This window comes from Gorilla gorilla, chromosome 1 (assembly GCF_029281585.2).
Source record: "Gorilla gorilla gorilla isolate KB3781 chromosome 1, NHGRI_mGorGor1-v2.1_pri, whole genome shotgun sequence".
NCBI classification, from domain to species: Eukaryota; Metazoa; Chordata; class Mammalia; order Primates; family Hominidae; genus Gorilla; species Gorilla gorilla.
The window spans coordinates 60,086,881-60,112,100 of NC_073224.2; the positions used below are offsets into that span (position 1 = coordinate 60,086,881).

Below are 25,220 nucleotides of genomic sequence, written 5' to 3' on the forward strand. Positions count from 1 at the left end.
CTAAATGTATTCCTTTTTTCTTTTTTTCTCTGTCAGTTCATTCTTCTCTATCATATTTTCATATACCCATTAAAGTTCAGTTTATGTATCTTCAATTATTTTTCCTTATGATATAGCTCAATTTAATACCAATTTTTGAAGTCAAAAGCTATGAGATGCAAAAACAAGAGTTTAACTAAGAAATCAATAAAATAATATGGAGCAATTTTGTTAATTAAGAATAGAAAGACTTCTGGTGATTATGCTCAAGCAGTAGACATAAATCCTGTGATAAACCTTAATTTCCTACACTCATAATCTTTTTAAAAATACATCATGTTATTAAAACATCGCCCGAACCTGTACCTTTATCCAAAATAATACTTGAGACTATCCATATTTTCCTACTATTGGAAACAACCATTAGTCATTTGAAGTTAGAATACTAATTCAAGGTTAGCACTCTATGCTTTGAACCAATAGAAAATCCAATCTGTACAGGGAAGAGATAGATTCGGATCAAAGACAGCTTTCCTTTAGCAGTTCTTCGTACCTTTGATTGTTTCTATAAATAACTTTCTGTTACAGATTGTCCCTATTGGACACAGAGACCAAAGTTTTGACAATTCACCTTCAAGTCAGTCCTCTGACATGTATGTGCCATAGACCAGATTGAAGAAAATTAAAGTATTTAAAATTTAAGTAGATTATTTCACTTTAATATTATCTTATTATTTAATTCCAAACTTCTTATAGATTTAGAAGCAACAAAGAGAGTTTGAAGTTACCTGATTTCAGAGAAAATGATGTGTATAGATTTTGAATTCATCTTATTTCAGCAAATAGATCCTTGCTTTCTACCAAGAAAATAGTCGTATTTATGCTATATTAGTTGGCATACAAAGAGTGGAATTCTTTTATTAAGAAAGACTTCTCTATATCTAATCAGCATAAAGTACATTTCAATAAAATAAAACGTGGTGAGAGAGTGTATGCTTAACTAATTTGGGATGCATCCTCCTTTATTTATATCGATTATTAGTGAACTGTCTTCTGAAAAGGAGTACCCAATCCCAGTGCCTTCTCTTGGTATCTCTTTTCCTAAAGAAAGCAGGACCTGCAAGCATAGTATTGAATATTCAGGTTTTACTTGTACTGGTGACTGAGAAATGGAAAAAAAATTATAAAAGAAAAATGTTTTATAAATGTAGAGTCTTTGAGGGGTGTGTGTGTGTGTGTGTGTGTGTGTGTGTGTGAATCAATTAGTGTTCAAGAGAAGCAAGAATAGAAATGCAGTAATACATTTGGGAAAAACGGATCTCTCATTGTGAAAACAAATATGTGGTAAGGAAGAGTTTTAAGTAGGTATCAAAGTGAAGAAGTAAAAGAGACGAAAAAATCAGATGACTACAATGAGGTAGTAATGCTACAGAGTCACATATTCAAATAAAACTAAATTCCCAGAGTCTTATTTTGAATTCATTGAAAGCTGGAATGATGGTTTATTGGAATGTTTATCTTCAATACACAGCAAGGTCCTGATGTAAAATAAGTGGTTTATAAGTTACATTTTGATTACTGCATGGATAAATTCACTATAGATTTGAGAGGGGCTCTGGAAATAATATACTTCAGGTAGAAGTTAATGCCAAAGGACTTGTGCATGCACTTCCTTTGCTTAGGAACTACGAATGCCATGAAGACAAATAGTTGGACCCCACACACCATTAGCCAAACATGGATCTGATGTGGGTTATTACTGTCTCGTGTTCATTAATTTCTTTCTAAAATATTCTCTTAAGAGTGCCTAAAAGTAGAGATCACGCAATTGTGAAGAAAAATATGTTTTCCAAGGAGACACTTGTGGGCTCAAACCAAAATTTTTTTAGTGTATAAAATTAACCCAAAATTAACTATTCTTTTGTAAAAGAGGATTACTAAAGCACAGTTTAAACATGTATTTATGAATCATGGGATTTAAAGTTCAGAGGGCTCTTAAGAGTTCAACTCTTCTTTCTCTCACAGTATGGCAGTATCACCCTTTTAGATTTCTGGACCATATGTGGTAACACTGTTCCTTGTTTCACTAATTGCAGCAGTCCTCATCAAAAGCAAACCCACTTATTCTATAAATGCTTGAAAATATCTCAAAACAGTTATCACCACACTATAGCTGTAGCTTCTTACTATACAGCTTATGGCATAATTTCTTAAAAGTCCGCAACTGTCTATATTCTCTCTTCTTGGTCATGATAGTTTGAAACTTTCCCTTTTAAAATGAAGTAGGTTAAGTAGAACACTCTATTCCAGATATATTTTTTGGTGGGCAAAGAGCACAGTTGAGACGAATTCTTTGGCTCTGTGTAACATCCCTCCATAATGAAAGTTGAGAGTTTTTTTTTTTTTTTTTTTTTTGGTAATTTTCCAGCACCATCATCACCGTTGAGTCATACTGGGCCTGTTGTTAACAAAAATATTCACTTCCTTCAACTTAATTCCATTGTCAGTTGAGAGTTTCCTCACCTGGTATTAATACAAGTTACTTTTAAAGTATTTTAAAATATTCATATAATTTAAATAAATTCTGGGCATTAGTGGAGCAATCTACTTGTTTGAGAATTGTATGTTACTGAGAATTAGGAAGTCTATTATAGTCCTCACTCTGATCCAGACATGGTTTTTGATGATAGAGCAATGACTTAATAAGCTACTGAACTTTTCTGGCCCTGTTTATGTCTGTTTTCAGAGTGTGTGTATCGTACGAAGTGTACTCAAAATGAACCTTGAACACAGAAAATTCTATATGTTTTTTACAATAGTTTATTTACATAAATTAGCACTCTACTTTTGATTAAAATAAGTGGCTTTATTAAAAGAATTAATTAAAATATGTGATAAATTTATAAAGATCCAGAAAATAAAGGTAACATTACCTTCACATGAAGGCAACGGACGCCATCCAGATTCCGTGCATACAGCATCTCCTCTTTCACTGTATTCATAACCCATATTACATTTATATTGAAATCGTTCATTCTCCTTATAAATAATCTTCTGAGATATAGGAGATCCATTTATAACATCTGGGGATTTGCATGAAATTTCTAAATAAAAGGGATTAAATTCCAAAATGTTTATTGCAAATTAAAGGACTGTGACCAGGACATAATTATATGAAAACAGAAATGTTGTTTCCATCAGGTAAATCAGTCAACCAAACAAAAGTTCTGTTTTGACTTGACCGCTTAATAAATGATTTATCTGAAGAAAGTTAAAATTCTGATTAAAATTATGTTTCTGATTTTATTTAGTTTCAGGATAAATTAGCCTTCTTGAAATAAATAGTGACCAGTAACATTCATCAACTGTATAAATAAAATTGATCATAAATATAGTTTTATTGTGATGTTTTCACTGAATGACCTGCAAAAAATAACACATCTTCTAGTTATTGATAAGACAGGAATTATCAACAGGACTTTTTGTCAAAGACATTGATTTAACTCATTGTCATTACACCTCTGAAAAGTAACTGACCTGTTTTTGTGTCATCACTATTTAGCCACGATTTCCTCAGAAAAAAAAAAAAAAATGGCCATCATCTTTTATACCTTTTATACCCACTTCTCTCAAACATTTTTACCTGGGATTGTGCCAATCATAAGTAGTTTCCCAAACTCTGTTCTCCCACTTTCTAATCCATTTTCCTTGTGTATAGCTTAATGACCTCTCAGGTAGACACATCGTAACTCCACTTGAAATCCTTCATTGATTCCCAAATCAATCTGAATAAAAGACGCATTCTTCAGCATGGTGCATGCAGCACCTCAGCACTATGTATTGGCCCACCTTCTATTTATCATTGACTCATTCCCTACTTGCATCCTAGACTAAGGTGCCCAGGAACAATGGACAAGAATCAGTGGTGCTTCATGCTCCTTAAAGCCTCACTGCCCTTCCACTTCCCTTTCCCTGAACTCTGGTATGCTTTTGCTCTCATTTTCATCTACAAAATCTCGTTTTTTTTCTTTAAGACTTAATCGTAGGCATCAGCCATTCCAGGAAGGTTTCACTAACCACAGGAATCTAGTTGTAAGGATGTAAATTCCATCCATGTACTTCTAAAGTACATAATATTTGCTATGCTGAATAAAAATATTAGATTTAACATAAAGAACTATTGTTGTTACAAAGTGTTCTTAAGAAGAGAAATTCTTTTATCTGTATCTAAGATAGAACAGACTTTAATAGTAAAAATAATTTAGATATTTTAGATAATATTAAAATATAAATATGCCAGAAACTTCTGCCAAACAATTATTGGTAAAATGAACTTGAACTATGGTACTACTAAACAACCACGATGTTTATCACAGAAGCCAAAATCTTTGATTGGTCATGATGCACATGTTGGCAGTATTATGACTAAAAAAATCCTGGCTTACAGTTTACTATAAAACTTTTTTTAAGAGGCAACAGTTTATTTAGTGGATTCTGTTCAATTCAGCAACATTTATAGTAAACTTGCAGTACAAATATAAAATAGGTCTGCTTCCTAAAAGTGTTATTCAAAAACGAATGTCATTCTAATGTATCTCTGGAAATACATGATGAATCTTTGGCTTTCAAAATAAAAACAAATGTCTATTCCAGAGGTCTTACAGCTTGCAGCAGAAATACTTAGCATTCTCTTTCAGCCTAAGAGGCAACTACAATGGAGTTATGGTTAAAACATGGACTCTGGTGTCAGATAACCTACATTTAAATCCTAACTTGACTCTTTATGCCATGATAATCCAGGGCATGTGATTTAACTTCTTTGCATCAGTCTCTTCCATTATAAAATAAAAGTGATAAGAGTAAATAAATCATGGAGTTTTTTGAAAGTTAAAACGAAATGATGCATGCAAAGAACTTAGCTCAATTACAGGCAGATAGTAAGTGCTCAATAAACATTAGCTATTGTTAATATTGCTGATATTCCTTAGAATGAACGATGTTTTAAATGTATATTTACATTTAAAGAGCTAAAGATACTAAAACAGTAAGTGTATCTTACCCACACACTTTGGTTTCTCTTTACTCCAAAAACCATCGTCTGAACAATGCATTTCTTCATCTCCTTCAATCTTGTAGCCTGAGTTACATACAAACCGTACTGCTTGTCCAAAACGGTATTCCCGATCTGGTTCCATTGCACTACTGACAATTTTTCCATTCTCTGGTGCTGTCACTGGTAAACACTTCACAACTGAAGAAAATACATGCAATGTTTTCTAATAGAATTTTTAAAGTTTATTGTGAAAAATATGTGTATGTATAAAATCATCCTCAGGATAAGATTGGAGGAAATTACTTAAATTATTTTTAGAAGCATTTGATATACCTGTTTGCTAGAGATACTTTCCTCTAAGAAACAAGCAAATGGAATGTTTATTCCTGATTCTTTTCTATGGGAGTGGACAATGAAAATTACTACTTTCAATGCTAGCTTGTATTTTTGTAGTAACAAACAAGTATTTTTAAATAATTAAGAAATATAAAGCTTGAGATAATTAAATACATTTTCACTTATGCCCTAGAATAATATAACACCGTGTTCCTAAAAGATGTAAAAGCAAACTTTACGACATTAACTTCAATAGAGAAATCATCGTTAATTTTCCATCCTCTTCGACCTCAGTGTTTAAAATAATTTGAGTAGTTCTTTTGATTCTACTTAATATTTTCCAATTTATCTAAAGTTGTGGTCAAACTTTATTGTACTATAGAATGACTCAGGATGCTTGTTAAAATAAAAATTTTAGGGCTATCTTCCTGCGTGCTCACCCCAAAGATACTGATTCAGTAGGTCATTTTTTAGTAACCAAAGATTTTAGTTTTTAACAAGCATCCCAGGTGATTTCAATGTAGATGTTCCCTAGACCATTAATCTTCTTCCTCCAATTTTCATAGATGAAAAAACCTTCCATTCTTTTCTGTAGTTGACAGTTTTTGAATGATTATCACATTTCTTCTGTATCTCTCTCCACTTGCCACTCACTGTGGAATTAGGAAATACTACTCTGGTTGATTTCTTTTATTTCCATAATGACTAGAGATTTGGATTATTAGCTCAAAACATGAAAACAGAAGCTACATTTTCTCATTTTCACTGTTTGCTTCACAGACCAGTAAGAAATAACAGAGCTCGCCCTTAGTTTATTCCTCTTTTCAGTAAAGGTAAGTCCGCAGGCAACCTCCCTTAGTGGGAGGTCTCAATCACGTTCTCCACTTCAGCTGTTACCATAGATCCCTGCATTTGGGTGGTTACTGGGTGAGTTCTTCTTCATTAATAAAGGCAAAATTCTGGTCTTTATTTAGCTATTGATGCTTATATGCGTTTCTAGTCATTAGAATCCAAAAGGAAATAAAAATCAGTTTTAGATTCCTTAATGTCTAATACTTCAATTATTAGATCAGATCAGGCTGCATTCGTTTTTGGCTTTTGAAACACCAAGAATGTAGTAATAAAAAGACTAGATTCCCACTCTACATTGTATGAGAAACAAAAAACATTAAATAAAAAATATTTAATAGAGACTTTAAGATATTTTAATGTAAGACATTTTTTAAAATCTTAGATATTTATTTCAATATACTTGTAAATACATTTTATGTCTACCTTCACATATAGGAATATCATTGGTCCATCCATCTGTGTCACATTCACGGTAATTAATCTCACCTAGCAATTGATACCTGAAAACCCAAAAATAACAGAACGTTGAGATAATGTGTGTTTATATGCAGTTTTAAACTCGATGCCATTCTGAGTGTCCAGAAACTCCATATTAAGGAAAATGAACAGCATATGCATTTTCTTGTTTCTTGTTTGTTTTTCGTTCCTCCTTCTCCTCCTCCTTCACTCTCTGTCTTAGATTTCTTAACGTTCTCTAGAACATTAATCTTCTTCCTCTAATTTTCATAGATGAAAAATCTCTTAACCTCTCTCTCCCTTTATCTTTCTCTCCTTCTTGGTGCATGGACTGAAAATAATCATAATCCTTGGTTCATGACAAACTCATTATTGTTTCATACAAAGTATTCTTATTTTTCATTGAATTATCTAATTAGCTAAATTCAATAATATAGTAAGCTCCATGAACTATCACCAAAACAAAAGCTAAAAATACCATAGTAACCAACAACTAACCTTATGTTTCCCTCTCCTCCAGTCTTAGACCATATTTCTGTCCTCCATGATTCTGATATTTTCTGAACACCTTAGGGTTTCTACATAATAAAGATAGTGCCAGCCAAAAGTTGTTAGTGTGTGATTTACTTTCAGCACTTGCCTCCATCTCTCCATCTCTATCGTAGAGATTTTTTCCTGAGAATACCCAGTGAGTCAAATCTGCTCATCCAAGCCATCTAATGTTGAACTTAAGTAATTTTAGTAACCCATCAAGCCTGCCCTTTGAATCTAAAAATGCTCTACTTGAATATGAGTTCCCTGGGACATGTGCAAAATGTGCAATCATTGCTAGAGGCTTCAGATCTATACATTTTTATCTCCTTAGCGAAGTCAAGTGCTGAACTTAAAGAGAGGACACAAGCCTGTGATAAAAGAAATATTTCAGAGGTGAGGAAGGTAGCAAATTAAAAAATTCAGCCCCAGGATATTATAACCTATTTGGTTATATGTGTGATAAGATCAGCAGTAATGATTGAAGGGCTAAAAATGTATTTGAAAAACCTCCCTCAGGTAGTGACTAAGGAGAGAATAAATTCATAACAAATTATACTTATTTGGTATCTACAATATCTCAAGGTCTCTTCTAAGGGCTGCAGATGTGTGTCTTATTTATTTTTCCTGCCAATCCATGATGCACATAAAATGTGTCTGTTTTGTAGGAGAGGAAATGGTAGCGAAGAGATATATTTTTAAATACCCGTAAATGTTAAGTGGTAGAGTTTTGAAACGCAGGCTTACTCCAGTGACTAAGCTTTAAACTATTATATTTTATTGCTTCAAATTAAGGAAAAAATGAGGAAATAATAACGTTATTCCATTTTGTAATATTTGGTTACATTTATATTTATGAAGTATACGATTATAGTGATCTAATCCTGGTTTTCCCATACATAAATTTTTCTTCAAAATAATTTTTGATCTAGCAGAGAATAAGGGGGATAAAATAACACTGAGGATATACAGTGATGATTTTGGCAATGAAAACCCAGTAGTTGGTTAGAAGGAACAGAGTCAATGATTCTGAAAGAGTAGTATTTTTAGTCTATGTGGTAAGAATAATTTGCAGACCTGGGACATTAAGTAACCTTAGTTGTAAGTAAAACTTATAAGCAGGTGAAAGTCTTGCTTTCCTTAAATTTTATAAAACCTGTCAAAACAGTTACCATACAATATAAATTGGTTACAATTCCTATTGTTCCTGACACATTGAACTCCCATGATACTCTGCATAAAATAGAATGTCGTGAAGACTTGTTGGGTGAATACTTATATATGTGCATACTGTTTTCCCACTCTCCCATAATTATACTCTATCAGAGAAGTTATACTTCATTTAAATTTTTCAATGTTAAGCAGATAATATGGTATCCAGATTTAATTATTTCCATCATAGTTAAACTTTCAGGTACTTGTGTATTACTTTTTTAAATGCTCATAGAAAAATATAATAACCTTAAAAATATATAAAGTAGTACAGTTCCTATTTACTACCTTAATTATAAACCTCTTTTCGTATGGACTACATACCCCTCATTACATGTATACACAGCTTTTACACCATATTCAAACACATTTCCTCCTGTGAGGGTAAAAGTACCAAAGGGAGTATCTCCAGGATGTCCACAGGGCTTTTCTAAAACGAAAAAAAAGTTATGAATTAGTATGTAATAGCAAGGAATATATTTTATGTAGGAGTGGGGGAACAAGTATATTTGATATTATATAAGAAGACAGATTGAATATAAGGAAAATTAAACATAGCAAAGCCATTATTTCATAACTGAACTTAAACTATATGCTTGCTTTTTTAATTTTGGAGGATGACCACCCCTTTTTGAAAATGATGATGTATTGGCTGGGCACGGTGGCTCACGCCTGTAATCCCAGCACCTTGGGAGGCCGAGGTGGGTGGATCACGAGGCCAGGAGTTCGAGACCAGCCTGTCCAGCATTGGTGAAACCCCATCTCTACTAAAAATACAAAAATTAGCCGGGCGTGGTGGCATGTGCCTATAGTCCCAGCTACTCGAGAGGTTGAGGCAGGAGAATTGCTTGAACCAGGGAGGCAGAGGTTGCAGTGAGCCGAGATAGCGCCACTGCACTCCAGCCAGGCGATAGAGGGAGACTCCATCTCAAAATTGCGCCACTGCACTGCAGCCTAGGTGACAGAGCCAGACTCCATCTCAAAACAAAAAAAAAAGATGATGTATTATTTTGTATTTGACTGGCAATAGTGATATAATTCAGGCATAATTGCTACAATATTAAATCTTAAGTATTTTTACACCTAAAAGTTTTCATAAATTTCACAAATGTATTAAGTACTTACTCTGACATTTCCTTAATGGATTAAGAGCAACCCATTCTCCCTTCCTGCATACCATTATTATATTTCCAAGAGATCTATATCCAGGGCGGCATTTATAGATAGCCTGAGTGCCTTCTGGATATGTTTGGTCAGACCAGGAACCTGTCAGAATTTCTGTATTTCTTCTTGGAGGAAGTTCATTGCAATCTACAAACGATAAAAACAAAATAAGTGTATAAAGTTATCTATTTAAAAGTACAGTATATTTAGGTAATTGTTGCTTTTAAAAATGCCTAGACAGTCACAGGTCTATCTAAATTTCTCTCTCTCTCTCTCTCTCTCTCCTAACCCCATATCTATGGAGTAAACATACATTTCATGCATGTAGTGTAACTATACATTTCACCTTATAAAATTCGTATCTACATAATTTTATAAGAATGTTCACTGTGGAAAAACACCTAAAAAACTTTGCAAAGCAGTAGATATATTTTGTTATATTACTCTTAATTGCTGGAGAGCATTCTACTATTCTTCCATTAATTTGGGAAATATTTATTGAGCACTATTCTAAGTTATAAAGAAAAAACAATGAAGAAACAAACTATCTGTTCTCAAAGCATTTCCATTCTATTAGGGAAGCCAGTTATTAAGTAATCAAAGAGATGTATAATACGCATTACAGGTAGAAAAATTATATTTACAAAAATGAAGCATGGTAAGTTAATACAGAATTATACAGGCACTCCAAATAAGATAGAATAGGATGGAAAAGAACAATGTTTCTACTCCAAATTGGAACAACAACAAATTGTGTGTGCATGTGTATGTTCAAAGGTAAGTTGTGGGAGCAAAGAGGATTAAATGAACAAAACACAAGTAGAAAGGACCTGTTTCAAGTAAATATAGGGTCTCTGGCCATTTTTTACCTGGTTATGTTTGTCAGCTCTGGATATGGATTGAAGATCAGGCCTCTATTTAGTCTGAATGGAAGAATGGTAATGAGGTAAGAAAGAACCAGACATAAGGAGGCTATATCTAGCATGAAAAATTCTGAAACTTTGCCAAATCAGGTTGCTTTGCTAGAGTCTAGGTAGCTTCATACGGGAAGACTGACTTTCCCGTTGTCTCATAGAAAAAAAGTCTCAGTAAGAAAATGGATCTGACTCAAATACACAACTAGTATTCTCATCAAAAATGCCATATTTGAAAGTCACTCTGGATGATATTTAAGAGCAGATGTCAAAACAGCAGAAAAGCTGTATACATATATATATTATTTATATATAATAAAAGCTCTTATATATATGTTCACTTTTCTGCTGTTTCATTTATATGTGAGCATTTAAGATTATATATATATAAGAACAGAGTCAAAACAGCAGAAAAGCAAACATATATATAAATGGCTTTTATTATATATATATCATATGCTCACATACATAATATATATGTGTTGGCTTCTTCTATCTCAAAAGTCTAATATATGTACACACATATATAGTATATATATATACACATATTTATATTTATGTATATATATGTGTATATGTATATACTCTGTGTGTGTGTGTGTGTGTGTGTGTGTGTGTATTAGTCTTTTGAGATAGAAGAAACCAACCAGATTCTTGACTTTAAAAACCCAAGAGGGTTTAATCTTTGAGACTAGAAACCAGAAATGGGACTGACTCAAACTAAAAGTGTTACCCAGGTCCCTCTGAGTTAAATTTTTGAGTGGCTCAAGAAAGAGCAAACAATCTTGTTGATGAGAGTAAGTTATATAAACTTTTGTCATTACATGTTTTTGTTTAAAAATATGATTTTGAATAAAAATTAAAAGATACACAAAGAAGCAAAACAACTGTGAACAAAAAGAGAAAATAAATATTCAGTAGAACTAGACACTCAGATTCAGATGTCAGAATTAGTGTTAAGGTCTTTATAACAGCCATTTTAGGAACATTAAAGGAACTATAGAAAATATAGAGACGAAAATTTAAAAAAGATATTCAAAATAAAATTGACTCATAATAAATCATGTGCTATCTTAAAATTGCATAAAAAATCAGAAATAACAACTTGTCAGATGGTTTTAAGAATCAAATGGACACAGCACAATACAAACTTATTAAACTTAGAGGAAGTTTAATGTAAAAATAACCAAAAGGAAATATAGAAAGACAAAAGTGTATAAAAAACAACAAACAAAACAGAGTATAAAAAAATGTGTGGTGTAGAGTCAAGTTATAAAACATGTTTAATTGGAATTCTAACAATAGAGAAGAAAATGAACATAGGCAATATTTGAAGAAACAATAGCTCAAAGGTTTCCAAAATTGATGAAAGAAATCAGCTCACAAAATCAAAATTTCTAAAAACCCCCAAAATGCTGTACACCAAGAAAACCTATACTGATACTCTGCTGAAAACCAAAGATAAAGGCAAAATCTTAAAAGCAGATTGTATTAGTCCATTTTTGCACAGCTATGAAGAAATACTCAAGACTGGGTAATTTATAAAGAAAAGAGATATAATTGACTCACAATTCCACATGGTTGGGGAGGCCTCAGGAAAGTTACAATCATGGTGGAAGGGGAAGGAAAAACCTCTTCACATGATGGCAGGAGAGAGAAGTGCAAACAGGGGAAATGCCAGATGCTTATAAAACCATCAAACCTCATGAGAACTCACTCACTATCATGAGAACGGCATAGGAGAAACTGCCCCATGATCCAAGCACGTCCCACTGGGTCCTTCCCTTAACACACAGGGATTATGGTGATTACAATTTAAGATGATATTTGGGTGGGGACACAGAGCCTAACCATATTATTCTGCCCCTTGCCTTTCCCAAATCTCATGTCCTCACATTTCAAAACACAATCATGCCTTCCCAACAGTCCCCCCAAGTCTTAACTCACTACAGCATTAACCCTAAAGTCCATGTCCAAAGTCTCATCTGAGACAAGGCAAGTCCCTTCCACATATGAGCTTGTAAAATCAAAAGCAAATTAGTCATTTTCAAGATACAATGGGAATACAGGCATTGGGTAAATGCTCCCATCCCAAATGGGATGAATTGGCTAAAACAAAGGGACCAAAGGCTCCATGAAAGTCAGAAATCCAATAGGGAAGTCATTAAAACTCAAAGTTCCAAAACAGTCCCCTTTGATTCCATGTCTCACATTCAGGTCACACTGATGCAAGAGGTGAGCTCCCACAGCCTTGGGCAGACCTGCCCCAGTGGTTTTGCAAAGTATGGCCCCCTACCCTGGCTACTTTCACTGCTGGCATTGAGTCTCTGTGGCTTTTCCAGGCACAAGGTGCAACCTGTCAGTGAATCTACCATTCTGGGGTCTGGAGGATCTGTGGCCCTCTTCTCACAGCTCCATTAGGTAGTGCCCCACTGGGACCTCTGTGTGGGGGCTCCAATCCTACATTTCCCTTGCTTATTGCCCTAGTAGAGGTTCTCCATGAGGGTTCCTCCCTTGCAGCACACCTCTGCCTGGACATCTAAGCACTTCTATACATTTTCTGAATCTAGGTGGAGGTTTTGTATTCTGTGTACCCACAGGACCAACACCATGTGGAAGCTGCCAAGGCTTAGGGCTTTAATTCTCTGAAGCAATGGCCCAAGCTGTATGTTGGCCCCTTTTAGACATGGCTGCAGCTGGAGCAGCTAGGATGCAAGCCACCAACTCCTGGGACTGCATGCAGCAGTGGGGCCCAGGCCTGCAAAACCATTTTTCCTTCCTAGGCAACTGGGCCTGTGATGGGAGAGGCTGCCTTAAAGATCACTAACATTCCCTGGAGACATTTTTCCCTTGTCATGGTGATTAACAGTTGGCTCCTCATTCCTTACACAGATTTCTGCAGTGAGCTTGCATTTTTCCCAAGAAAATTCGGGTTTCATTTCTATTGCATCATCAGGCTGCAAATTTTCCAAACTTTTATGCTCTGCTTCCCTTTTAAACATAAGTTCCAATTTCAGACCAACTTTCTCAAAGTTCAAAGTTCCACAGATCTCTAGGGAAGGGGCAAAATGTTGCCAATCTCTTTGCTAAAACACAGTTAGAGTGATCTTTGCTCCATCTCCCAATAAGTTTCTTGTCCCCATCTGAGACCACCTCAGCCTGGACTTCATATTCCAGATCACTATCAGCATTTTGGTCTAAAGCATTCAACAAGTCTCTAGGAAGTTCCAAGCTTTCCCACATCTTCCTGTCTTCTTTTGAGACCTCCAAACTCTTCCAACCTCTGCCCATTACCCAGTTCCAAAGTCACTTCCACATTTTGAGGTATCTTTATAATAGTGCCCTACTACCTTGGTACCAATTTACTGTATTAGTCCATTTTGCACTGCTATAAAGAATTACCTGAGACTGGGTAGTTCATAAAAAAAGAAGATTAAACTGATTCATACTTTCACATGGCTGGGGAGGCTTCAGGAAACTTACAATCATAGTGGAAGGTGAAGAAGAAGAGAGGACCTTCTTCATATGGTAGCAGGAGAGAGAAGTGCAAGTTGGGGAAATGCCAGATGCTTAAACCATTAAATCACATAAGAACTCACTCACTATCATGAGAACAGCATGGGGCAAACAACCCCCATGATCCAGTCACCTCCCACTGAGTTCCTCCCTTGACATGTGATGATTATGGAGATTATAATTTAAGATGAGATTTGGGTGGGGACACAGAGCCAAACCATATCACAGACAGAGGAAACATTTTTTTTCCAGGAGAATAGTAAAAATAACAGCCAAGTCTGTGGAAGTAAACACTGAAGTCTGAATATATATGTCTTAGCATTACTAAAGTGCTGAAAATTAAAAGTCAGCAGAGAACTCTATAAATGGTGAAAATATACTTCAGAAATGAAAGCGAATAGAAACACATTCTTAAGCAAACAAAAGCAGAAAAAATTCAACAAGAGCAGACTCAACTATAGAAAAATACTAAAAAAGTTCTCTGGGCTGAAGGAAACTGATCTAAAATATAAGCAAAGAAGTACAAAAAGGAATAAGCAGAACTGAAGAAAATAAATAGAAGAGTAAATAAAAAAGCTATTGAAACATGATAAACCCTATGCTATGTATATTTTACTCAAATAAAAAAGAGCCTTGACTGTTTAAATCAATAGACCATGTTTAATAGTGTTTTTAATAAATTCAAGAGTATAATATGAAACAATAGTAGCAAAAGTGTCAGGAAAAGGTAAAGAAAATAAAAGTGTTGTGATGTTTTCCCCATAGTCTTGATGTGGTAAAAATATTAATTTAGGATAAATTGTAATAATTTAAGCATGTTTTGTTGTAATTGCTAAGTTAGCCACTAAACCAATAATATTGAGATACATAAAATAACTAGAATACATGATGTAATGAGATAGTCAAGACTATTTGATTAAAATAAGAGAAGGCAGGAAAAGAAGAAAGAAAAAATGAGGCAAAAATAAATAGCAATATGCTAGACTTAAACTGAACTGTATCAGTAATTACATTAAATGTAAATGGATTCATCACCACACTAAACATACAAAGATTGTCTGGCTGGATAAAAGCATAAAAGAAAACTCAAATATACGATGATTACTTTTAATAAAATTGTACATATAAATTGAGAGTAAATGATAAAAACCAATATGCTAGAAAAGTATCAACCAAAGTAAGAATGATATTAATGTATTAATATCAAGCAAATGATAATTTAAGTTAGAAAGTACTACTAGATACTAGATAAAAAGAGAGTCATTTCATATTAAAAAAAGGCTACTTTAACAGAAAGATGTAATAACTGCAAATGTGTCTGAACAATGTTTGCTGGAGCTGGCTCATACTGACTCATAGGAGCCAATTATACACATCTTTTGCTAATACAATGTCTCCTGATGACACGTTGGTAACTTGAAATTGACCATATTGTGAGAATTTACACCATGAAACTCAGCAAATTTTACAAATCATGGTTGTTCCCTTTCCTTTTAAAAAATAGTTGGTTGTTTTACATTTACCAGCATGCCTCTTTGCATAAAACTATTAATATATCTTCAAAATATAACAAAAATAAAAGAAGTAAGCAATCCACCATCATAGTTTGAGATTTAAGCACACTGTTTCCAATATCCAATAGAAAAGAAATAGAAAAATAAGGATATACAAGATATAAGCAACATTATTAACCAAATTGTTTTTTATATTAATAAAACACTGTCTTCAACAATTGCAAGATGCATATTAATTCCAAGCAAATCTCTACCAATCTCAAAAAATTAAAGTCACTCTAAGTATACTCACTGACCACTAGACATTGCTAACAGAAAATAAGTGGAAAATTCACAAAATTTTTGAAGTTAAGCAACCCTTTTTTTTTTTTTTTTTTTTTTTTTTTTTTTGAGACGGAGTCTCACTCTGTCCCCCATGCTGGAGTGCCCAATCTCGGCTCACCACAACCTCCACTCCTGGGTTCATGCCATTCTCCTGCCTCAGCCATCTGAGTAGCTGGGACTACAGGCGCCCGCCACCATGCCCGGCTATTTTTTGTTTTTTGTTTTTTGTATTTTTAGTAGAAATGGTGTTTCACCATGTTAGCCAGGGTGGTCTCAATCTCCTGACCTCGGCCTCCCAAAAGTGATCTGCCCATCTCGGCCTCCCAAAGTGCTGAGATTACAGGCATGAGCCACCGCACCTGGCAAGCAACACTTATAAATAACTCATGAGTTAAAGAAAAACATAATATAAATTAGAATATGATTTGAAATAAACAATAATGGAAATATGTTAAAATTTGTGGGCTGATGTTGAAGCACTGATTAGAGAGAAAAAATATAACTCGAATGAATTAGATATAAAAAAACTGTTGGAAATCAATTATCCAAATTTCTAATTCAAGAAACTAGTAAAACATTAAATGAAATCTAAAGAAAATAGAAAACAGCAAATAATAGTGATGATCACATAAATCACCCTCCAAGCTCAAGGTGACAACTAAAGTATTTAAACTAAGGATACCCAATTCTGTTGTTACCTGGCATGGATGTGACCTATACTGGCATCAACTTTCATCCTTCATCAGCAAAATTATCCTGGGGGGCGGGGGGGTTAAGATATTAGAAGCTGAGTTTCAGTGCCTGAAATCTCCATCAAGCTGTTCTTGTGCATACTGCCTTCATCCTTATTCTGTATTTTCCTTGAAGCCAAGTAACCTTGGCAATGGGTAAGTCTATTGTACTGTGTAAACTTGGACTACCTCAAATTGAAACTCACTCTGGCAGTCTTGCAATTAAAATCCACTGGGGCCGGGTGCAGTGGCTCACACCTATATTCCCAGCACTTTGGGAGGCTGAGATGGGTGGATCGCCTGAGGTCAGGAGTTAGAGACTAGCCCGACAAATATGTCGAAATGCCGTCTCTACTAAAAATACAAAATTAGCCAACTGTTGTGGCACATGCCTGTAATCCCAGCTACGTGGGGGCCTGAGGCAGGAGAATCTCTTGAACCTGAGAGGCGGAGATTGCAGTAACCCAAGATCGCACCATTGCACTCCAGCCTGGGCAACAAGAGCGAAGCTCTGTCTCAAAAAAATATAATAATAATAAAAAATAAAAAATAAAACCCACTGGAAATGAAATGGGATAAATTTGAATCCTTTATTTGCACAGACACATGCACACAAATGCCAGGTAGACTAAAGAGTTAGGTTTAAACAAATTTAAAATAAATACATATATGTTTCATTCTTTTATGATTTTTTAATTATCTGCTATATATGATGATATGTCATTTTAACTTACTATTATCTTAGTGCCATCTATCTATAATTATTTTTATAAATATATTTATTAAAAAGTATGAATAAATATCAAAAAAGGAAGGCTTAATGCATAAAGCAATTTGCAAACAGAACATATACACATTAAAACTTTTTTAACTAAAAATTATATTTGTGAAAAAATCATATATACAAAATGTAGAGAAAATTTAACTGAAAAGTTATTCTTAACACAAACACTTCTTGCAGTAACAAAAGCACTAAACACTATCTAAAGAAAAACGTTACAGTAAGATAGTTCATTTACTTAAGAACAGGCATTAAAACGACCATTACTAATAATTAAAAGAGATAAAAATTAAAAGAAAATTATTTTTTGACCAATTTTAAGACAAAAATGTAAAGGAGATGATATTCAATTTTGCTGGAAAATTAGGTAATATAAATATTATTATTAAATAAAACTGAAGTGTAAATGACTATTACTTCACTAAAAAGCAACTTAGCAATAAAGAATCTTAAAAGTACTCATACATAAGTTGACAAATAATTTCAGTTTTTTAAAAGTAACAAATAATAATTAAAGATTTTGTGAAATATTTAGGTACAGAGTGTTTATTCCAGCACTTTTAATAATGGATATAATTAGAATATTTATGAAAATTGTCAAATTATGCTACACCCATCTGAATTAAAAATTGTGGTTTGGGTAATATTTAATTATGTGCATAAAATTTATAATAGTAAGAAGGAAAGTCAGTATATATTTTCTGTTATAGTGAGATACATTAGGTCAGGGGCCAGAAAACTAACCTCTGGGCCAAATCCAATCGCTGCTTGTTTTGTAAATAAAATTTTAGTAGAACACAGCTATGCTCATATAGTTATATATTGTCTATGACTCCTTTTATGTTACAATAGAAGAGCTGAGTAGCGAGACATTATGGCACATGAAATCTAAAATATTTATTGTCTGGCTATTTCACAAAAAATTTGAGTGCCTTGGGATTCATTATCTCAGATTAATCTTATCACTTAGGACACCTTCACAATAAAACCAGGTGGCCAGCCATGGTGGCTCACACCTGTAATCCCAACATTTTGGGAGGCTGAGGTGGGAGAATCCCCTTGAGCCCAGGAGTTTGAGACCACCCTAGGCAATATAGCAAGATCCCATCTCTACAAGAAATTAAAGAAACAAATTAGTTACCCATGGTGGCACAGACTTGTTGTCCCAGCTATGTGAGAGGCTGGGACAGGAGGGTCTCTTGAGCCCAGGAGTTTAAGGATGCAGTGAGCTATGATCATGTCACCGCACTCCAGCCGAGAGACAGGGTGAGACCCTGTCACAAAAGGGGAAAAAAACAGGAAAACATATGTTTTGAAATCAATACTTTCATAGAGACATTTAGAAAGCTGACAACACAGTAAAGAATTACCATAACGAATCTTGGTATAATCAGAACCCAGAAAGGAAAACAGGCAGCCGATTTTTTTCTGCACTGAGGGCATTCACCATTTGGGGAAGACACAAGCTTGCTTTTTGATAGACTTATTAGGCTAAAGCAACAAAATTCAAAGTTGGAAACCTAAATGAATTCACCCACAGGATAAGGGAGAACTGGAAGTAAACCACACTCTTCTTACAGGAACCCAGCTTTGAATTGCTTAGAGGACCAAGGAATTTTAAAGCACAAATTTGGCTTGAGGTAGTCTCACACTGAAAGTTCTCCTAGCCACCCAGAAAAGATAAGTTGTAACTTTAATGTGAGGAAGATTTTTTTCTTAAGCACCAAATTATTATTATAAATGTCAAAGACATTATAGGGGAGAAAAAGCACCTAGTTACTATAAACTTCATAAGGAACAAAATAGATATTTGATATTGGAATAAATACATACGGACTATAATCAACAATACTAATTCTGTTGTTTAAATGTAAGAGAAAAGTTTGACTAATGATATCTGAGGAAAGAAATTATAACAAAGTAGTAGCAGATTTTAAAAAGAACCAAATATAATTTCTAAAAGTGAAAAAACCCATTTTAATCATCAATGGACAGCTTAATAGCAGATAACACAGTTGTAAAGAGAATTCGTGGACAGGAGGGCAGGTCAAAAGAAATAATACAGGATGCAACATGGAGACACACATGTGTGGAAAATACACAAGATGAGCTAAGAGTCAATGAGGATAGAAAAGCCAGAGCGATGTTGGAAGAGAATTTTAAAAAATGAATGGAACATACCAATTAATAAATCCAAGAATTAAAAAATTCCAAGCAGTAAAAAAATACACCTATATGCATCATAAGGAATATGCAGAAAACCAAAGAGAAAATATCTTAACCTTGTTAGAGAAAAATATTAATTTAAAAGCAGTAATGGTTAGATTTACAAAGACTTCTCAATAGCAATAGCAGACACCAGCACGTATTAATCACTTCCATTTTCAGGAAGAAATAACTATCTGTATAGAATTCTATATACAGAAATAATTTTTTGAGAATAAAGTTTTGATTCATAAAATTTATTTTATTTTATTTTTTTGACAATATCTCTATTGCCCAGGCTGGAGTGCAGTGGTGTGATTTTAGCTCACTGCGACCCTGACCTCCTGGGCTCAAGTGGTCCCCTGCCTCAGCCCCCCAAGTAGCTGTGACTACAGTCACAAACTACCTCTCCCAGCTAATTTTTGTATTTTTTGTAGAGACGAGGTTTCGCCGTTTTGCCCAGGCTGGTCTCAAACTCCTGGGCTCAAGCAATCCACCCACCTTAGCCTCCCAAAATGCTGGGATTGCAGGAGTGAGCCACCGTGCCCGGGCTGATTAATAAAATTTGAGAGAATTTGCCACTATAAATACACATTAAGGAGAGAAAAAAGATGTATTTGAGAAAACTGGAACTGATCCTAAATATAAGGTCTTAGGATGAAAGAAGAAATGAAAAACAAAGAAAATGGTAAATGTTCAAGTAAATATAAATGAATACTGACCATAAAATTATAAAAATATTACCTTACATGGTTTTAAATACAAACATGTATGTGTATACACCCATATACATAAAACACATGACAATAGCAGGTAAACTGTGAGAAGGATTAATAAAATTAATGTCTTTTAAGTTCTTCACAGTGTCCAGAAAAACAGAAAGGTATTAATGAGCTGTGACAGTTTTCTTAATAAGTCATCTTGCTTAAGTCAGCATTCCCAGTTACTGAGTCAAACTAATCTAAATGTTGGTGAGAAAATATGTTGCCAGATATACTCCCAATCAGTTGACTTTAAACAAGCTGATCATTCTAGGTAATCTAGATAGGCCAGATCAAATCATTTGAAAGGTCTGAAACACAGGGCTGAGGCTCCTCTGAAAAAGAGAGGGAATTCTGTGGAAAGCAGCTTCCTTTCCTGTGAGTTCCATCCTGTCTGTAATCTTCCTTTTCTGACTACCTGCCCTGTGGATTTCAGACTTGCTTATCTCATGCTCACAATTCCGTGAGGCAATTTATTTAAAAAACAAAACAAAACAAACAAAACAAAACCTCTTTTTAAGTAGCTAGATAGGAGATTGGTATGTCAATCAATTAATTGACTGATAGATAGGTAATCTTCTACTTCTACTTAAGCTTCCCGCATTGAATCCTGAGTGATAAATTATTATTAGACTTTAGTAAGTTAAGAAGGCATATGCTATGCTCTGAATACATGCAACCTCCCCACAATCCCCAATTTATGTTTAAACCTAATTACCAATGTGATAGTATTAGGAGGTGGGGACACTGGGAAGTGATTAGGTCGTGAAGGTGGAGCTGCCATGATTTAGGATGCGTGCCTTTATAGAAGAGGCACCACAGAGCTGCCTTGTCCCTCTTTCATCATTGGAGGACACAGCCAAAAGGCACTGTCTATGAACCAGAGAACAGACCCTCACCAAACACTGAATCTACTGGTACTATCTTGCTGTTAGACTTTCTAGCATTCAGAAGTGTCAGAAATACATTCCTGTTGTTTATAAGCTAGGCAGTTAATAATATTTTGTTGTAGCAGTCCAAAGAAAAAAGTTTTAGAAGTGCCCATTAACATGGTGTAATAAATCCATGTGAAAACATTTTGCAATATTTCATAAGAAAGAAAACACCATATAAAATTATATTTTACAAAATAAAAAAAAGCTTGTGAAAGTTTTTATGGGCACTAATTTTCCCTTGAACTTTTTGCAAATTTGTATTAGTGAACTCATATAATATGTGATTCCACATTGCACTGTTTTGATGTTTATAATTTAAGTAAACATATTCTACTCCACTAGATGGTGCTAATACTCTATCATAACAACACAATCCCCGGCCCCTTCCGCACAAAAGGAAAACTGATTAATTACAAGCTGATATGTTTGTTTTTCACTTTCAAAATTTAGATCCACTTGATGATGTTCAGGTTATTGGAAAAAATAAATAAGTAAAGTAATCCATTAACACAAAAAAAGTTTAGCCCGCTCACTTCCTAGTGAGAAGTAAATGCTTTCTCTTCTGGTTATTATTATATATCCAGGTGATACGTTTGTGCCCCTAATTCTTGATTTCCAAATATAGTTCATTGCTTTTAACAACCAGATGTAGAAAACAAGAATACATCTCTTCCACAAAATCTTCCTACCAACTTCTCACAATATTTACTCTGTGAATATGTTTACTATATATAAAGAATTATCATATTGATTACCTTTTTTCTTCAAATAGTACTTAAAATTCTGGTGCTTTTTCCATCAATGTTAAATGGCATCTTTTGATTCTGCTTGTAAGAAAAAGATATGACCACCCCTGTTCTATTTTCCCTTGCTCCTACTACCATCTTCAAAATCTTAGTTCAGATCATCATCTGTCACTTTGGTCATGAAACTTGCCTGCTAACTAGCCTCCAGTCCTCTACTCTCCTGTTACTTCAGTCTATGCACAGAGTGACAAGTGATTCTTGCAAATCTGGTCGTGTCATTCCTGTGATTAAAATTCTTCTATGACTTCACTTTTTACTTATCCAGCATTGCTAACTCCTTCTCTTGGTTTGGGAACCCCTTATCTGGCTCTTGCCACTTTCTCGGATCTCATCATGTTAAATCTCCCATGTATTTACTGTGCAAAGTCACGCTGATTTATTTGTTTATATTTTGTTGAGCATTTCAAACTTATTTTTTCTCTTAGATCCTTTACACGGGTTATTTCCTCCTCTTAGAATAATTTTACGACAGATTTCTGATGACTGGTTTTGTCTCATCTTTCAGGCCTCTACTCAAATGTTCTGTCCTCAAAGTGATCCACTCATTCTAGTCCCCAAGACCAAGCCCACCTAATGTCTCTACATACTACCATCCCCATCTCTATTTTCTCTTAGGCCCTACTTTACCTCCTTCACAAAACTGTTCACAATGCTATAACTATTTTTGTTCATTAGGTTTTCTATCTATCTCCCCACATCAAAATGTAAGCTCCCCACAATTGAAGAACAATGTTTTTCATAGTTAGTGGAAGAATTTTCATTAATGTCTAGGTCTTCTCACTTCAGATACACTTTCCTGTCTGCTTTTGTTCTAACCATTATTGTATTGAGTATTACTGAGATAGGAGATGGGACTTGGACACTGGACGAAATTGAGGATTATCCAAAACAGGTCTGAGTGGAAGCCCCTCCCTGTAAGACACACAGACCAGTGTGCTATGACAGTTTGCCATTACCATGGCAACACCCAGAAGTTACAGGCCCTTTCCACAGCGATGACCCAACAACCGGAAGTTACCATCCTCCTCCTGGCAATTTCAGCATTAACTACCTCTTAATTTCCATATAATTAAAAGTGCGTATAAATATGAGTGCAGAACTGCCTCTGAGCTGCTACTGTGGGCACACTGCCTATGGGTAGCCCTGCTTAGCAAGGAGCGGTGCCTCTGAGGCTGCTATATACTGCCACTTCAACAAAAATTGCTGTTTAACACCGCAGGCTCACCCTTGAATTCTTTACTGGACAAAACCAAGAACCTTCCCAGGCTAAGACCCAATTTGGGGGCTTGCTGTCCTACATCATTATCAACTCATGCCATAGCAAAAGTATTTAAGGTAATGATTCACTGCACTGAGTTCTAATAATAATTAGGTATATCTTGTGACATAACTTTTATTTGCCTGAATTGACTAACAATCGAATGTTCAAGCTCAGTTGAACCACCTTCAAGTGACAACAAACAGTTATTTTGGCCCAAGTAGTCAAACTCTCAGCATGTATGTACAACGGCCACATTTGCTTGACTTAAATTGGCAATTCTTGAAGGAAATAGGGCATGGGCTTATTAAATAGGATGCATACAAATTCAAAGGCACAGAAACATTTTTTGAGATGTGATTTATCTTAAAACTAAAAAAAATAGCCATCTCATTTTTCTCATTCTAGATTAATGAGTAGACTAAGCCATCATATCTAAGTATTTGAGTTTAAACAATGAATACTTCATCTTACTTTTACAAGTCATTTAATTGCCAGTTAATTTTGTTTACAAAACACTACATTGGTGAAGCTTTAATTTATTTGGCTTTATTTTACAATTTAAAATTAGTTTTAGTCTGGATGCAGTGGGTCATGCTTATAATTCCAGCACTTTGACATGCCAAGTCAAGAGGATCAATAGACCCCAGGAGTTCAAGACCAGCCTTGGCAACGTGGTGAAACCCTGTCTCTACAAAAAATTTTAAAAATTACCTGAGCAGGCCGGGCGCGGTGGCTCATGCCTGTAATCCCAGCACTTTGGGAGGCCAAGGCCGGCAGATCACCAGATCACGAGGTCAGGAGATCCAGACCATCCTGACTAACACTAACACGGTGAAACGCCGTCTTTACTACAAATACAAAAAAATAGCCGGGCTTGGTGGTGGGTGCCTATAGTCCCAGCTACTCGGGAGGCTGAGGCAGGAGAATGGCGTGAACCCGGGAGGCGGAGCTTGCAGTGAGCCGAGATCGCGACACTGCACTCCAGCCTGGGCGACAGAGCAAGACTCCATCTCAAAAAAAAAAAAAAAAAAAAATTACCTGAGCAAGGTGGCTGTAATCCCTGCTACTTGGGATGCTTAGGTGGGAGGACTGCTTGAGCCCAGGAGGTCGAGGCTGCAGTGAGCCATGATTGCACCAGTACGCTGCAGCCTGGGTGACAAAGTGATTCCCTGTCTCAAAAAAATAAGAATAATACTAAACAAAATCAAGTTTTTTTTTAGCCCATGAATTAGGAGTGTGAATACGTTTAACTACTGGTAAAGAGTAGGAATGTTTTTACTATAATTTGAGGAAAATAGTTATATAATTTTGGTCAAAGCTAAAAATCAATGTTACTTAATATTTTAATAATCTTAATTTACCTAATTTTTTCACTTTCAAACTTTAAGGGGGCATTATTGACATACAAACACCAAGCTAATCACTTATTATTGACATACAAACATAGAACTAATTACTTATTTTCAATGTCAATATATCTTTTAACTGTTAGTTGAAAAGTGTTTTTATTCAAATGAAATAAATCATGATAAAATTATATATTTGGGAAATCCGTAATCAAATTTGTGCCAGATTGTTTTGGTAGACTAAAGTTGGTCTCTTTGTTCAATTATTCTATTTTTCTAAAATTATTTTGTGCATAAAAAACAGTAGATATTATTTTTTAAATAGCCTACTTCTAAACTTAGTAGGTATCAGAATATATTATAAAGCAAAGTTACAAAATCAATTTGGAAAAAAATAAAGCAAATGAACAAAACAGAAATAGCAAAAATAGGTATTTTGCATTAAATTTCTTTCTTATCTTCTCACTGATCTATAGTAATACTATTTATTCAATCATCCTTTGGCTTTGGTATACACAGGGGATATATATTCCAGGACTCCCA

General features: G+C 34.7%; 1 protein-coding gene across 2 annotated transcripts in view; it reads right to left on the reverse strand.

Moving 5' to 3' along the window:
* CFH (complement factor H) overlaps positions 1–25,220 on the reverse strand; it is a 95,942-nt gene that overhangs the window by 64,976 nt on the left and 5,746 nt on the right. For both annotated transcript variants that reach the window (XM_019028297.4, XM_031013439.3), the window contains exons 2-6: positions 9,545–9,730; positions 8,744–8,849; positions 6,644–6,720; positions 5,039–5,230; positions 2,913–3,083 (exon numbers count right to left, since the gene is read on the reverse strand). In XM_019028297.4, coding sequence (XP_018883842.4) covers positions 2,913–3,083; positions 5,039–5,230; positions 6,644–6,720; positions 8,744–8,849; positions 9,545–9,730 — 732 coding nt within the window. The remainder of the gene's footprint in view (positions 1–2,912; positions 3,084–5,038; positions 5,231–6,643; positions 6,721–8,743; positions 8,850–9,544; positions 9,731–25,220) is intronic.